At 37.8% G+C, this 17835-nt stretch overlaps 1 protein-coding gene and 1 long non-coding RNA gene across 2 annotated transcripts; one reads left to right on the top strand and one right to left on the bottom strand.

The window, feature by feature from the left end:
• Positions 1 to 801: 801 nt before the first annotated feature.
• Positions 802 to 5702, bottom strand: LOC121949475. Its single transcript, XR_006106236.1, has 3 exons — positions 5625 to 5702; positions 4309 to 4410; positions 802 to 2805 (listed from the first exon to the last, which is right to left on the bottom strand). It is a non-coding gene; the product is annotated as an uncharacterized LOC121949475 (long non-coding RNA).
• A 2136-nt stretch (positions 5703 to 7838) lies between these two features.
• LOC121949356 (solute carrier family 22 member 4-like) lies at positions 7839 to 17287 on the top strand. Its single transcript, XM_042495022.1, has 12 exons — positions 7839 to 7902; positions 8204 to 8468; positions 9313 to 9519; positions 10263 to 10366; positions 10706 to 10860; positions 11623 to 11794; positions 12614 to 12734; positions 12814 to 12914; positions 13269 to 13483; positions 14899 to 15081; positions 16014 to 16149; positions 16681 to 17287. Exons 2-12 carry the CDS (start codon positions 8259 to 8261, stop codon positions 16781 to 16783), a joined length of 1707 nt encoding a protein of 568 aa, XP_042350956.1. The 5' UTR covers positions 7839 to 7902; positions 8204 to 8258; the 3' UTR covers positions 16784 to 17287.
• Positions 17288 to 17835: the final 548 nt, after the last annotated feature.

Raw genomic sequence — 17835 nt, forward strand, 5'->3', positions numbered from 1 at the left:
AATATGTGGCTTTGTCACGAGTAGAAAATCTTATCTGCCAGTTATCTTGATGATTTGAGTAGATTTTGTCATACGGCATTTTAGCAGTAATATCTTTCTCTTACATTCATGTTACGTGTTTTGTGTAGGATTTGCTGATTTTTATCTTAATCCTATGTCGAGATGAGATTTTCCTCATTAACAGACTTATGTGAGTTTGCATCATTCACGAATACGAGTCTGAGATGAGTTTGAAAGCCACAAAAAAGCTCCTAACTGGATCTTTGAGTTGAGATTTTGTCACACAATCTGATCTTCTCTGCTCAACGTTAATATGCTGTTTTAATCGCTGATGTTTTGCAGTGAACGCTGCAGCCTCAAGCGGCCACAAGCAGAACTTCACACTTGGTCCGCAGTCGACACACAACATTGTTAGCCGCATTTTGAGACCAATGTGTCATAAAATGAAAATAATCAGGTGGTTGTTTGACAGTCGTGAAAGAGCTTCAAAGAACCAGGAGAAACCACAGAAAACAACGTAGAAAATGTGAGACGTTTAAGTTAAAATGAGGAGAAAAAGCTCAACTGAAAGACGGTCACCAGTTTATTAAAAAGCCTCTGAGAAAATGAAGCAATGAGTGTTGAAAAGACTGTTGAATCTTATTGGCTGCAGTCGATTTAAAGGACAACGTTACATTGTATTTACAGCCAGTATGAACAATGTTTTTATTATTATCATCATCATCATCATCATTATTATTATTATTATTATTATTATTATTATTATTATTTATTATTTAAAAGTAAGCACTTTCACTTTTTTAAAAATTCAAAAGATAAAAGAAGGGGAGTTCATGACTAAAAATCCACATAGGTGAATCTGATTTCTTGCCTATCATCAACTGATAGTCACGTCTTATTTTGTTTTTGGGGAGGAGATTTTGTTTATTGGTCCATAATCTCATTTTCACAAGTGGACACGATTGATGCTCGATAGACAGACGGTGCAAACATACAGAGAGAGATATGCAAGCCACGAACAACTGCTTCTACGTGCCTCCCCATGCTAATTTTAACACAGCTGTTCGTAAAGTCGAAAATTGCTTAACAATTAAAAAACAATATTTAAAAAATCATGATGTTGTTATGTGAGTGCTCTGACTGATAAATTTATGCCAAAATAGGTAATATATTATGATTTATTGGGAGGAACCAAACATTTCTAAGTAAAATCTGACATTCGGCTCCTCATGAAACAATCATTGAAAACAAATTCATATTATTCTCTTTAGATCAAATTGTCGAACTACAGACTATCTGAGGTCACACCTGCTAAATACAAATTTTAGTAGTTCCACAGCTTCTGTTTTTGTAAATATAAAAAGACACAGACTTCTAAGCTGTTATTTAATTAATTAAGTTACATTTCAAAGCACTTTCTAAGAGCTTAAAATTGTGTATTAATCTTGTGAACCAAGTACTGAACATTTACACATACAGAGACCACAAAAGTTATTATTTCATAAGCAATAATCTAAACATTTTTGATTGATATTATTTTGATAGAAATCTTTATTTTGAACATGTACTTTTTTTCATGACGGTAAACATACAAACCTAATCCTACTCCCTCTCCAATATTCATTAGCTAATAATCCTGCATATGCTTCCTTATTTAAACACAACTTATAAATACATAAACAAATAGATGTGAAATATATATACACACATACGTATACACATACACATGCATACAAATGTATATCATTTTGGATTTGTTTAGATAGAAGTGCTAAAAAACATCACGCTAAAGCCACGACTATGAAAAGACATTTTAAGGAAGAGTGGATCAAAAAAAAAAAAATCAGAAATAATAATATTTCATGCAGAAAGTAAATTTTTCTCCGGTGGTTGTTTTCTGTGGTTTCTAATGGTCGATGTTTTCTTGTCCGTCTTCCTGCCTCCTCCTGAAGAACTTGAAGCGTCTCAGTCTTCCAATAATGAACAAACAGGTTTATTATGTGTGTGTGTGTGTGTGTGTGTGTGTGTGTGTGTGTGTGTGTGTGTGTGTGTGTTTATCTATGCAGTATTTTGGTCTCACGGTGCAGCAGCTCTCATCTGCGGTTTGTCATCAACGTGCAAACATGGAAAACGAAGACGTAGTGTCAAATCAAATGTCGATGATGCTGATTTAACCTCCGCAGCTGAACTTCCTCCTCTGTCCGATGATGTCATCATGATGCAATAATGTACAGATCAGCCGCTGCTTTTCCCGTTCGCTCTGCTTCCTTATCAGCAATACTGGGGCCTGACAGTCTTGATACTGGTCCTGAGTCTTGATACTGGGACTAAGTCTTGATACCAAGGCCTCAGAATCTTGACACTGGTGCGAGTCATATTATTGGGGCCCAAGAGCCTTGATACTGGTCTGACTCTAAACCAGGGCAGAGTCTTGAAACTAAGCCCTGAGAGTCTTGACACTGGTCTGACTCTGGAAACTGGGGCAGAGTCTTGAAACTAAGGCCTGAGAGACTTGATACTGGTCCGAGTCTTGATACTGAGGCCTGAGAGTCTTGACACTAGTCAGAGTCTTGATACTGGGGCCTGAGAGTCTTGAAACTGAGAGTCTTGAAACTGGTCTGAGTCTGGAGACTGGGACAGGGTCTTGATTTTGAGGCCTGAGAGGCTCAGCGCTGGTCCGAGTCATATTACTGGGGCAGAGCCTAGACACTGATCAGAGTCATATCAGTGGTGCCTGGGAGTCGTGATACTGGTCCAAGTCTCGATACCAGTTTTGAGTCTGGGTACTGGGGCTGAGTTGCAATACTGGAATAAAACAAACAGAGATTCACTGTTTGAACTGAAGCGTTATTTCACATTATAAACTTTTCATTTTTAAGTCAAAGATGTCTTCGCTGAAAACTGAGATTCTGAATGTGTGTGTGTGTGTGTGTGTGTGTGTGTGTGTGTGTGTGTGTGTGTCATCTCTCCATGCTTGGAATGAACCATGTGATGTAATCACTTTGCTTCCAAAATAAAAGCTCATTTTCCATTAAGTCCAGAGGGACATGCAAACGGTGAGTGATTCAAGAGTTTAAAGGAGCAGTTCACCCAAACTGCTGCACACGAGGCTCCACTTTGAACCGCACAGTAGTTGTTTTTACACATCTGATGCATCATTTAGTTGGAAAGTTATTTGTGCTGGCAGGTTACTAAGTTTAAATTTTGACCAAAAAAGCACAAAGAAGCCCTGTGCACAGCTGTGCCTCTCTCCTGGGTGCCGGCAGGTGCAGGACAACAATGAATCAAGGAAATTAAAGTTCCAGTGCACACCGAGTGAATCTGATGAAGTGAAATGCAAGATGCGTCACTCACACCTTTTATTTTTTTATATGAACTGTTAATAAATGTCAACCTGGGCATCTTGGTGTGAACTTCAATTTCTTTGATTCATTTTAATTTTGACCTTTCTTTTTATTTTTTTTTTTTACTGTAAATCAAGTTATGAAATTAAATTAAATTAAATTAAACTTTCATTTTTATTTCCAACAATAATTATTGAATTAATTCAGTTTTTGAAATTTCAAGTTCAAACTGTGGTGGCACTTCAGATTCAGTTTTCTGAGACTGTGCACAATAAACAAGCAAACAGGTTCATATTAAATTGATTGAAGGCTTTAAGAATTGATTTTGAAACAGGTAAATCGCTTAAAGTTAATTAAAGATGATTAATTAAAGATTAATTAAAGATGTTAATAATAAAATCAGAAACAGTTCAAAGATGAAAAGAATAGATACTTCGTTTAGATTTCACTCAAAACAGCAGCGTTCAGCCTCAGATGTGTTAAAAAGTGACATCCTGAGATTATGTAAAATTTCTCTCAATCTCATTTTATTTCTGTAACTTTGTTTTATTTGTTTTCATTACAAAACTTCTGAACATACATCAGTCCCGTTATTAGTTAAAAAGTAATTAGCTTATTATACTTAAAGCTTAAACTACACATAAAGCTCAGTACTATTTTTTTATTGATCCAAAAGTTGGTGTGGACTGTTAATTAGCACAGAGTACTCAGTCACATTTTTGGGTTTTTTTTCTATTTAGCTTGATTTGAGTCATCAACAAGAAAACATTAAATAGACACAGATGTAACATTAATGAAATCCAGTATTAAAATTTGACTAAGTACATTTACTCAAGTACTGTACTTAAATGCAACTTTGAGGTAATTGTACTTTGTGTATTTCTATTTACTTCTACTCAACATTTATTCACATACCAGCGAAAAATGCCACTCAGTTGAGTTCATGGCGGGGTTTTGCACTTACTGTTCACCAGTCAGACACCTGCCTTCCAGGTCCAGGTGGGTAGATGACACCAAGCAGGATTATTTAGTGAATTTCTAAAAAAAAAAAAGAAGCATGCAACAACTTCTCAAAAGGTTAATAAAGAGTGTCAAACAGTAATCAAAGCAGAGAAGCAATGGCAAAATAATTTTAAAAAATCTTTTATGGTGCAAAATTGTTTGTAGTTTCAGTAATTTAATCACTGCAGATATAAATGCACTGTAACCACCAGCAGGCCACTGCACTTAAACTACTCTTTTAATTACATATCGTTCCCTTATCATTAAATCTGATGATACCTCTTTGTGTTGTTTTTTCCACCAAAAACAATGCTTTGCACTCCTTGGCTGAAAACATTTTATAAAAAGAAGTGCAAAAAAAGATGAGAAAACCACTGCCCTGTCTTACCACTGTACAATAACTCTCATGCCCACTAGAGGGCAGTTTAAACTGAGATTCATGGAGTTCAGTAACAGGAAAACTGACCGTGTGGAGGGTTAATATGAAGAAAAGCTGCAGAAACTGCAACTTCTGACCTTTGCTTCTCAACAGTGAGACTCCCTGACCTATTGAAATTGAATCTAGTAACTTTTTCAGTGAACCTGCAGTTGAAAACTTGTTGCCCACAATTGGCCTTGAAATGATAACACTGTGACTGGAAATAGCTCACCCTCCTCCTCCTCCTCCTCCTCCTCCTCCACCTCCACCTCCACCCTCTTCTAGTAAAGCGTGTCTGATAACAGCTGTCAAAGATGTCTTACAGCCTTTGTTGTTTTTGGTTTTGGTCTTTATCTCATTTCAGGACACCAGAAACATTTTTATTTAAGCTGCAAATGATTTTATTTTTGTTGTTTTGAACCCCAAAAGTCTTTAACCCTTTGAAACCTTTGAAACACGGGGAGAAGGCAATGATCAACTCAAGAATTCATGGCCCAGAAAACAGCTTGAAATTAGTCAGAAGTTAAGACAAAAAAATTACCTGAAAATAAGCGCACACAAAAAAAGTCTATTTTTTGTGTGACAAAATTTTAAATATATAATTAGAATGATTATAGATACAGTTCCTGGACATTTTTCCCTAGTCACTGATAATTTTTGAATAAACATCCCCCTTTTTAAAATCTTTTTCATTTTTTTTTTATTTTTTTTTAAGCAATTTTCTTTGTCTTCTACGTATTTCTTGCAATTTATGGCACATTTATTGAAAAGAAAATACACAACTAAAGAATATTAAAAGTAGAAAAAGTGTGTTAAATGTAATAAAATTACTGTTGAAAGAAGGCACAACAAGCACTTACTTTAAGTATGAACAGGAAGTTCAACATCATCTGAAGACAAAGAAAAACCCAGAGTCAGTCTGACCTGAACAAACTGGTACCACTGAGGTCATCTGACAGACAAAGAGAGCAAACTGGACTGGACTGGAAGCTTTTAACTGGTTTAATCATTTACTGTACTCTCAGCATCTCCTGCTCTGTGGAAATAAATAATCTGGTCGGTTAAAAGGTGAAGAGGAGTTTTCAGTTTTGTCCAGCTCGCTCCTGTCATGAGCAGCACCTCACACAGCATATACACACACACAATGACTGACTTTCTGTGAAACGTTTACGTGCACAAAGAACCTTTTTTGCTATTTTGCTCCCAATTTGTTTGTTTTCAGTCACAGAGTATGGACATTTTTTGCTTTAAATCTGCACGCAACAGAGGGTTGTATATTTATGCGTTAAGAAAAGCCTTCATCTTTACATTGAAGTGACTGACAAATGAGTTTATGAGCTTTTACGGCTGAATATGAAACTAATTGTCAGTATTTCAAAATATAAACATGAGCACCTTTCTCTAAGAGCGAATTCACAGTATCTTCAAGGTCTCAAAGTGTAATGTTTGTTTGTTTTTTCAGATTTTGAGCACTAAGTAATTGATTGATTCCCAGTATTGATACTAAACTTAACCAAGTCCTTTTAATCAGTTGGGTTGTTTGAGGAAGTAATTTTATGTAATGTAGTCATTTAATTGGTAATATTTAAATACTAGTTAATGATAATTCCATAAAATTCATAAAAGTCCCCCAGTAAAAAAAAAGTCTGTTAATTACTTCACAAAGAATAAATCTAATACTATCATGCTATTTGCAGCTGTGATATTTTTTAATGAAGAACTGTTTCAGGTTTGAAGTTATCACAACTAGAATGTAATAACTTTCACATTAGTGAAAATAAAATTAAATGGTAAACTTTCTTTAAAGAAGATAGATTTAAGTTTAACTTACTTTCTAAATTTGAATAAATTCCATTAACATATTTTTAATAAGTTTGGAGAAATGCAACATTTGAGTGCACTTCATAGATTTAACTGGATTGTATTAGTGATAATAACTTTTTTGAGCTTCTTGGACTCAAGTCAATTATTTTTATGTCTCCATATTAGCGATAGCTGCTGTCAGAGGCATTATGTTTTTGGATTGTCCATCCATCTGTCCTGTTCTTCTAAATGCAATATCTCAAGAACACCTTAAGAGAATTTCTTAAAATTTGGCCCAACGTCCACTTGGACTCAGCGATGAACTTATTATTTGGTCAAAGGTCAAAAATCAAGGTCACTGTGACCTCATCTCTCTCATTCTTGTGAATGTGACATCTCAATTCTTCTAAATTTGGCAACAATGTCCAAATGGGCTCCATGGTGACCTGATTAGATTTTGGTGTCCAAAGGTCATGGTTCTTATGACCTAGCATCCATCTTGCTCTCATGGATGAGATATCTATAGATCATCTTGAGGGAATTTCTTCGAATATGGCACAAATGTCCTTTTGAACTTATTAGAATTTAATGGTTTAAGGTCAAGGTCATGGTGACCTCAAAATACATGTTTTGGCCTGACAGAAATTTACACAAATGTCTAATAGGATATAAAGATGAAGTGATGATTTTATAGTGATTTTTTATCTAAAAGGTCACTTCACTTTGACATCATAATGTTCTACAAAAACGCATTTCTAGCCATTATTCAGCTCTCAGGAATAGAAGAGGAGACAACTGGTCAGGTACTGAACTTGTGACATTAGTTTTGTGTGTCTGCTTTGATACTTTGCTGATTATGTAGATTTTCTGTGCGGTCGCGATGAAGATTTGTGAGAAGCAGAAGTTTCGCGGAGGCATATGACCACAGTGCAGTAATTATATTGTTCGAGTCAATAAACTGAAATGGTTTGAGGCAATCAATTTTATTAGATAGTTTGAGTTGAGGTTTTACAGTAAAACTGTACATTTGGAGCTATGACTCACTCCCTTTTTCTTCCTTTAGTCCCAGTAATCTCCATGTTTACCTCTTTAAATGGACACAGTGTTTCTCTCTGCTCTGCTGTGGCTCTCTGTCTATTTCGGGTATGAAGATTTCTCCCCACATGAGGAGTTGCAACAAGTAGCTGCACCACGAGCACTGACTCTTAAGAGAAGGAGGAGAGAGGAGGGAGGAGGAGAGGTGGAGTACTTTTGTCTTGTTCGGGGTAAAGGAGGTGTGAAGCCTCAGAGAGGTCCTGCGAAGAGAAGCTGACACCTGCAACAGGAGTATTAACGGTATTCAGAAAGATATAAAGTATACGTACTTATTGTAGCATTTATAGGTGGGACAGTTGTGTTTTTAGTTGTCGTAACAGAAGGTTGTTTTTTAATTTTTGTCATAATATTGTCTATATGTTGGTAGTTTTTGCACCTATTCTAAAAATAGGACTTTGTCAGAGCGGTAATATTTCTAAATGTAGTTGTCAAAGTGTTTGTAATTTAGAGATATATTTTCTTTGTGCATATATAGCCAGCCTGAGTGTTAGTTGCTTCAGTGGTTTGAGTAACACTTAATGAATTAAAGTTTTTACTGCAGGTGCACAGTAGAAACCAGAGTCAAACAGCAAAGAGAATTAGTAGAGTCCAGTAAAATGCAGAACTACGAGGAGTCAGTGTCTTTCCTGGGGACCTGGGGCCCGTTCCAGAGGAGAGTCTTCTTCTTTCTCTGTCTCACCTCCATCCCAAGTGGATTTAATCTCCTGTCCGTCATCTTCCTGCTGGCTACGCCCTCCCACCGCTGCTACATCCCTGCCCACGCCAACCTGAGCCAGGACTGGATCCAGGCCAGCATCCCAGTACAGGTCAGAACTGGTCAGCCTAAAACTGAATGATTCTAAAAGTATTGATTATTTGGAAAAAAAATAGAGATTTCATGCGATGTTAAAGACTTTTATCTTTTTTAAATATTTTTTCCCACTGTCTTTAATTTTAATTACTTTATTATATATGTGTTTTTGATTGTATTTTTTACATTTTTTTTCCCCCAAACCAAATCAACCAACTCTGCAGTTCCTCTTAACTCCGTGGAGCATTTTGGCACCTTAGTGTTTTGATATTCAGGCCCACATCAAATAAAACAGCGATTTTGAACCTGACTTTATCTGATCCATATTTCTATTCTGGAAATATGCAAGTTATGGCATATTTAATTAGATAATGCCTCATTTGCAAATTTACACATTACACATCAGAAAACTTGTAATACAAAAAATATTTGTTTTAACATAAGTAATCAGTTAGGGAAATTTCATGGTGATATCTATTAGTTTCAGGTTTTACTCTGTTTATTTTTTTTTTTTTTATTCACGTGCACAATTAAAAACAGTAACAGAATGGGTTCAAAAAGAATACAGAAAAAGAGGTGCTGGTTAGAGACCTAAATGGGCTTCCACGATAAATTATAATATTTTTCTTTAAATCCAGTTTAATGCTGAGACATTAAACAGCTGATGTCTGTGTACAAGCTAAGGATTTCAAATATCTGGAAATAGTGTCAGATAATAATTTACTCTACAGCTTTGGATCAGGACTGTGGTCCTCGTGCAGGTTAGAACTGGTCTAGTTTGACCTCATGTGGTCTACCTCCCCTGACTGTTGTTGCGGCACAAGTTGGAATAATGACAATGTTGTTTTCCTGGTCAACAGGTCGCTGGGCAGCTGCAGAGGAGCAGTTGTAGCCGGTATGAACTGGACCTGGTGCAGAACCTGTCTGCACAGGGAGCCAGACCCAGCCTGGACCTGATCCGCAACCTGTCCAGTCAAGAGGTTGTCCTCTCCAGCCTGACCCAGGAGGGCTGTAAAGATGGATGGACCTACAGTACTGAGAACTACCTGTCTACTGTGGTCACTGAGGTACGAGGCTACTGCTGCTACTCTTGTTACTCTGGAATTTACGTCTTCTACTGCGAGTACTAATATGTTGAATTTTACTTTTACCGTTCCCATAAGGGATCCTCAACCTTCCTCCATCTACTGTTAGTTACTGTTTCTGTTGTAATGTAAGAGTCGAGTCTAATCAGAACATCTGTCTGTAAAACACTGAGGGGTCATGACCTCTCTCAGTGGCAACTAGTCACTGATCCACCTCAAATGATAAAACTGGACTGCTGTCTCCTGTCATCCATCATGTGTTATGCCACAACTTCCCCTGCACAACAGTTTGTTAATCTGGGTTAAACTTTTAGTTTTAATGTGCAACTACAAAAAAACAGCTGTATGCTGTGCTAAACACTGTCCCATTTACAAACCACAAACTGCTTCAGACCAGTTTTGACCTCTGAGTTAACTGAGGAATAGCCATTAAAAAAATATACTGTATACTCAATGCTGCAGGAAGACACACCCACTTTCATTTTTAGGGTGTTACTGCTGCTTCATTTGGCCAACATTACTTACCTAACTTACCTGACTGCTGGTGACCAGGGGAACTGGTCTTTTTGGCTTTTTATCCCCATTTTTTAAAAAAAGTTTCTATTTGTTGTATTTGAGTTGGATTCTCAGGCTGGCTTTGTTTTCCAGTGCCTGTGTCTCCTGTATTATTCCAGTTTTCATTTTCACGTCTGCTGCAGAATTCCCTCATGTCCCTTGTCTTGCAGTTTAACCTGGTGTGCGGCGACCAGTGGAAACAGCCTCTGACCTCTTTCGTCTACTTCCTGGGAGGACTGACTGGGTGCTTCGTCTCTGGACAGCTCTCAGACCGGTACTTTTTAGTTTCAGTTCAAAGTGTTTTCTGTAGCTGCTCCTTTCAGTTGCAACTGTTGCCAAATTATGTCTGTTGCCAACCTAGCACTGGCCAAAGAGATACAGGTCTTCTGGAGGCGATAGAAAAAGGAAATGTATTGCAAAAACTCAATAGTTTTGATGTTTGGTTAGCTAAAACGCCATAAATCCAGAGACCTACACAATGTATACTCTACACATCCAAAAACATGAAGCTTTCATGGTTTGCCATAAACTTGGATGATCAACATGACTGCTTCCTACAACACCCTCCTACTTGTCTTCTTTGACACTAATATCTGTTGTATTTGTACTTCAGGTTTGGCAGGAAGCCTGTGCTGTTCGGTGCCGTTGCCGGACTGAGCATCTTCAGCGGCGCTCTTGCCTTTGCTCCGTCCTGGCCCATCTTCATTGTGCTCTTCTTCATGCTAGGCCTGGGTCAGATCACTGCCTACATAGTTGCATTTGTACTAGGTATGGCTTTTTGATTTTCACAATACTGTGACTGCTGAAATTTATTCACCTCTCCAGTGGCTGCGTGCTGTAGTGTTATTGTCCCCAGGTTAACCCGGTCCACTTAGATGTTGACTAAAATTCTAATCTTCTTCTATGTTTTGGCCTTTTATACATATAAAGCCAGTGCTTTCAACCCCCAAAATGAGTTTTTACAACTGAAGTGAAAACACCAGTTCTGTAATGTTGACGGTGGAGAGAGAACTTTTAAAAAATGCTGATGAATAGGGCTGGCAATCGTTTGAAAAAATTATGAAACCAGTACAAATACCAATCCCATTAAAGTAATACTGATATCAATAAGGCACTTCATGTGAAACCTTTTTTTTCTACTTCATCTGATACTCAAAATCTGAATGGAATAATTCAATTGTCTAACATGCCATCAGATGTCACTAAACTGCAAACTCCATCAAATACACAGTGTTTGACTTCACCACACCACAGAATGTCTGAGCTGGAGTTGGTGTGGTTATAGGCCAGGCCATGCACGTTTTATTTGACTGGAGAAGTTTCAATATTTCTAGGTAATGGGTTACTTTGGTTGAAACATTACCGATATCCAGCCCTGCTGAGGAATGATTGTTTTCTTGTCAACATTTTACTCACATCACTGATGTATCTCAATTACAGAGCCTTGACAACAGAAACTGCAACAACCAAACATTTAATTAGGGCACCTAGTATCACTCTCTGACACTTTTTTAAATAATTCCTCTGCAGGTTCTGAGATCCTGATCGGTTCGACCAGAGTGCTGTTCTCCAGCCTGGGCTTGCCTTGGGTCTACGTCTTCGGTACGATGCTACTGCCTGTCACCGCCTACGTGGTCAGGAGCTGGAGACACCTGTCACTGACCATGGCCATGCCGGGCTTGGCCTGTATCCCCCTCTGGTGGTAAGATGAGCTCAGTAAATTATCATGATCAATAGCTGGTGTACTTCTTGAATTTTTATGACATGAAGGAAAGGATGAAATATATCAGGGTCCAGCTGAAGAATTTTTGCAACTGTGGGATGATCATCTCCCTGTATACCTGATTTTGTACCTTGATGTGCTACAAACAAAAGACCTTGTTCAGACAGACAGAAGAAGTGCATTATAAAAACCTTGAAACCCTTGCTTTCATTTGAATGCAGCCTCTTGTTGAGAATGGACTCTGGTAAAGACATGCAGGGTTGTCTGGCAAAAAAAGTTTAACATGGCTCATTTTTGTTGCAATGCAATTCAACATCATCCAGATCAAATATATGCAAGCACACATTCCTTATAGGTTACTTTGTCACATTAACACTGTAAATCTACTATTCTCCACATCCAGTCTACGTTGCAATAAAATAATTGTTGCTGTGATAACGTTATGCTGTTTAAAATCTTGTTTCAAAGTATTATAAAGTGCAGTGTTTTGCTATCTTATAGACCTTCAGACTTGCAACTTGGGAACACAAGGACCGCACTACTGCATGTTTAATGTAGCTTGGACATGCCCCCTGCACAAACTAAAAATGCATTAAAAACCCAGGCACATGGCCTTTCACTTTGGAGCACAGAGTTCATTTTTCCCAAAATAATTGCCATGCTTTGCAGAGAATTTCTGACCTGCTTGGACTCCCTAAGCACTCCTACCACAGTTTGGTGAAGTCGCACACAGTTGGATGAACTTTTATAATCTGGAGTCCTTTTCCACCAAAACATTTTCACCTGTCTGTCCACCAGGCTGATTCCAGAGTCTCCTCGCTGGTTGGTGTCTAACGGCCATCTTCAGGAAGCAGAACGAATGCTGAGGTCAGCGGCTCTCGAGAACCGAGTAGAAGCTCCACCTGTCATGTTCCTCTCAGTAAGAACCTCAGACATCAGCCTTGCTCCTCGCAGTAAAAGGTGGTGGACGTTGTACTGTAGCTTCTGTCTCTCTACAGGTTGAAAAACCAACAAGCGAGAAGACAGAGTCCTCCAGCTTCCTGGACCTGCTGAGGACGGCAAACATGCGACATATGACGCTTATTCTGTGGCTCATCTGGTGAGTTAAAGCACTTTTCCATTGCGAGAAATGTCCCGTGAAATTCAGGAACCTTTTCGCTTTTCCCATTTGCAAGTGCCCACAATAACAACACTGAGCAATATAAGATATTTCAACAAGTCATTGCCCATTTCTATTATAGATACTGAGTATGTTGATTGTCCCCAGAGGATCATCACCAATGATTTTATTAACCTTTCCTCTAGCATCAACATCTGGAAAAAATTTCCACTGTTACTCCGGGAATATCATCATCTAATGTTCAGATCCACGATGCTGCTCCCCAGAAGATGATCCTTTTTAGTTTTTACTGACCCCCTCTGAATTTAAATTGTGTTCTTTTGTTCTTTACAGGTTTTCTTTAAGTGTAAGCTATTTTGGACTGTCCTTTAACATGTCTGGTCTCTATGGCAACCCCTTCCTGAACTACTTCCTGTTGACGGCCATTGAGCTACCAGCATACTTTGTCAGCTGGCTGGCGGCACGCAGTTGTCCTCGCCGCCTGTCGTTTATGAGCTTCACTCTGCTGGGGGCGCTGGCTCTGCTCCTCATCCAGATCACTCTGTTCAGTAAGTACGACCCGCGCAAGCTGGTTTTAACCCTACACTGATTTCTTTCTTCTTCTGTTTTTTAATTATTTTGTGAATATTTATTTATCTTGTTAAAAAAAGCTCTAATTAACGAGCCATTGTCAGCACCCCCTTAGTTACTGTAGTTAAGACTGTCAAGGATTTTCATTTTTTCACAGCACTTGCATGATACCAGACAGAATTGTCATCTCATTCAGCCTCCTGCAGACTGTGGGATTTCTTGCAATCTTATAAGCTGAGTGCAAGCTACAATGTGCAACATGGATCTTAATAAACATGGGTACAACATCGACTTAGTTGTATGCAGGCTGTATGATAAAATCACCTGCTGTATCGTAGGCTGTCATCCATGTCCACTGATGTCATTACTCATGAACAAAATGTCTGAGACTGAGGCTAAAGTTGAATGTCCCGGGCAGAAAAGTCAGCATCCCCACTAGCTGATGATGTATGAGGTCTGAAGGGAAAAAAGAAGCAGCATTATTCTTGAATTACAGAGTATTGTCGGTAAGCCCTTTCATTCAGCAGTGTTGTAAATGAAAGTGTAACTAATTAGGTTTTTTTTTTTTTAACCTGACCTGCAGTTCCACAAAATTATGTCGCAGCTGTTTTCAGCTTTGAAACTAATGCTAGGTTCCAGCTGTAAATTATGTAGTAAGCTTGGTGGTCACACGTGCAAACGCTTGCAGCTCATGTTAGAGCAAATAAATAGGCTGCAGGGTTCAATTTTGGTTATGTGGCTTTGTAAAGGCTAAAAAACACTCTCCAAACTGAAATATCTATGACTGCAGTTACAAGCATCCCACACATCAAGAAATACAAAGCTGGACAGGCCTGCCGTGCCAGTGGGGGAAGGGGTTTACTAAACTGTCACTTGCTTCACAGCAATGAGTGTATATGAAGAATAGACAACATGTCTCCACTTCCTCCCAACTGTGCAAAAACATTTGAACACGGGCCCTGCCACCTTGCATGTTTTGGCATCATTCAGAGCCAGAGTTTTCACAGTAGTGATCTTCATGGTATTGAGTTCCCACTGTCCGACTATTAATGTCAAGCACTCCGATTGGCACACACAGCTGACATTTATGATGTCACATTCCCCTTTTGTGTCGTCAAACAACTTATTAAAATCAGACTTTTAAGAAATAATGAGTGCTTAACCCTACATGTTAATGGTAATAATATCTGTGTCTGTGACAGTATCAAATTTCATTGCATGCACTGCATGCAATTTTTTAGAAAAGCTACCATAAAATCAGAAGGCTGCAACAATCCCCAAAACAGACTGCGAAATCCTTGAGGAACTGATAAATTATTAAGTATATGCTTCATAGTGGTTCGGTTTAGATTGTCCCTCCATCACTAACATACTGCCCACCTCCTCCTTGTAGGTCATCCAGCTATCACCCTGGCTCTGGTGCTCCTGGGTAAATTTGGCCTTCTGGCCGGCATAGGGGTGTTGTACATGTACACTGGTGAGCTGTCTCCCACAGTCATCAGGAACACAGCAATGTCCTCTTGTGCCACGTTCTCCAGAGTGGGGTCCTCTGTGTCTCCTTACCTGCTGCAACTGGGTGAGACATTTCAGTATATTATATAGAATAATGTACTGAATCAGAATCAGGAATGCTGTATTGATCCAAGGGGGGAAATTTTGGTTCGTTACAGTCGCTCTGATGCCAAGCACGGAGAATTATAGCAAGTAGAAATAATTACCAGCACAGAGTATGTAAAAATATAAAATAGAAATACAGTAATAGTAAAACAATTATCACTATTTTTTTAATTTAAAAAATGTATATAAAGTATAAGAATGTGAATATGTAATTTGTGTGGAAATATAAAATATAAAAGAAATACAGTGATAAAAAATAAGCAGTAGTATATGAATATTTAAAATGAAAATATACAAGTTGTAAGTTAAACATGTAAAATATTTGTGTGATGCTATAGTGAACAACAGATATATAAATAAGTAAGAATAACAACAAGAATATGCACAATGTATACAGTAGGTGTAACATGTTAAACATAGCCTACATTAAAGCGTTGGAAGAATATTGAATAATTGCACATTGGATTGCTGGTGATGAAATATTGCACCAAATATTGCAGGTAAGACAGTGATAAATAATTATTGCACCTTAAAAACCCTATAGCACATTTGAAGAATAATAAATAAATTATTAAATCTTAATTTCAGATGTGTGAATTACTGTAGTAGCAGTGCAATACCAGCCGAAATAGTAACTGTGAGACATTCAGTTTGAGCATTTCACCCAAATGACAAAAACAAACAAACAAACAAACAAACAAACAAACAAAAACAACAAAAAAATGCATTTTCACAGGTGTCCTAAGTTTAAGGTTAACAATACAGATTTGGTTTTTATCTGGTGACATTTATAGAAATTCATCAGATTTTTTTCTTTTTGTTATATGGATGATTTTGGTGCACATAAATGTCAGATCTGTATGAACTCACTGATCCTTGTTTTGTCTCCAGCTGTGTTTTATCAGTTCCTGCCGTGGATCGTTGTGATTGCTCTGTCACTGCTCAGCGTCCTGGTCTGCATCTTCCTGCCCGAGACCTTCAGACAGCCGCTGCCCGACACCATCCAGCAGATGCCGGTCACACAGGGGTCAGTCTGCAGTTATTTGAATATTATGATGTGAATTTTTAGCAAAGGAAAAAGTAAGCTATATAGCCTGTGAATCTGACTGTGGCTCTATGAAATACAGTGAAAGAAGAAGTATTCAAATACAACAATGGATTTATTTTGTGCTATTTGTTCAGTTTTAGATATTTTAGAAGAATAATACAAGTCGAAACAAGCACACCTCCAAACATGACGTCAACACCTTTACCCACACGGTGTTCCTCTGTGGGAAAACACTCACAATTCTTCAATCTTTGCAGCTCACCCCACAAAATTTGAGAATGAAAAAGCAACAGTAGTGAATGGATACAACAAGACACACAAAAACACCTGGCTCTGAATTACCAAAAAGAAATATATGAAAATATATTCAAAAAAAGAAAATATTTAGTAAAATGTGTTTTAAAAAATCTAGAACAAGACACCTACAGTGTAAATAACACAAACACGTGGCAATAGAAAAGATTGTGTACATGCAGCTTGAATAATCAGCTCTTCTCATCTGGCTTTCAGGTTCAGGTGGCCGTGGGCCTCCAAGTCGCCTCCAAAGGATGATGGGAAATTAGCTAAAGACCAGAATATTGCACTTGAGGTCATCTGCACAACTCGCCTATAAGACTCTTGACACACAAACGATGGAAAAAGAAAACTACAGCGAAACTATGTTATATTTCATGAGTTAGTTGTTAGTTTTGAGAACTCTGGGAGTGATGCATTCACGGACACCTTATGAGTGGTAGCAACAGCTTACTGTCTTTACATACAGCAGGGACCGCTGTGCAGCCGTGACACAAAATGAAGCTACTGCAAAGCTTTATTGACAATAATAAGTGAGAGAATGACTGTATTGTTGTTTTTCATTAAAAGTCAGCAGAACTTTAAAAGGTAGGTTTTAAATTAAACCGCAGCTTGCTCCACTCGCTGTAGATCTAGTTTACTCTGCTGCCATTGATTGAAATATCGATTCTTGAACATGAATATTAAGTTTTAAGTGTACATTCTGTATAGACTCCAGGTGATAATGTGTATTTTGCTCCTGTACAATTGGTCATAAAAACTTGAATTTTTTGTCGTGTATATATTGAATGTATTGTTTGGTTTCTAACAGAATGATGGAGGGAAGCCCATAGATGTGTACATATTAAATATGATTTAAAAAATGATAAATGCTGAATTAAATAAGTAATTCAAATTCTTTATTAGTTATTTTATTTGAATGAATAGGTGTTTTCAAGCTTAGTATTTTCATTTGAACATGAATCTGATTCCTGAACGTCTCAATGGTCTAAACCTGGATGGGGCGTGGTCTGTCCGGCTGTGGCTCCGCCCCGGATACGTCTCCAGTTTTATGAATCTCCACAGATTTTACCGGAGGAGAGGCAATTAGGGTTTCAGAATAAAAGCATGGGGACTAAACTTTTTATACACGGACATGCACTCACGCACGCACGCACATACATACATAAAAGAAAAGAGGATATTATAGAAAGAAATGTGAGGACATACTACATTATCAAGTACAATTTAAAACATGTAATGTGAAGGCATATAATACAAGACATACAAAGCAACAAAATAGGAGATACTCATGTTAATAGAAATATGAACTAAATGAGACATAATTATGCTGCATAATAGATATTATCTGAAATATGCAAAACAGAGGCA

This window comes from Plectropomus leopardus, chromosome 10 (genome assembly GCF_008729295.1).
Source record: "Plectropomus leopardus isolate mb chromosome 10, YSFRI_Pleo_2.0, whole genome shotgun sequence".
Taxonomy (NCBI): domain Eukaryota; kingdom Metazoa; phylum Chordata; class Actinopteri; order Perciformes; family Serranidae; genus Plectropomus; species Plectropomus leopardus.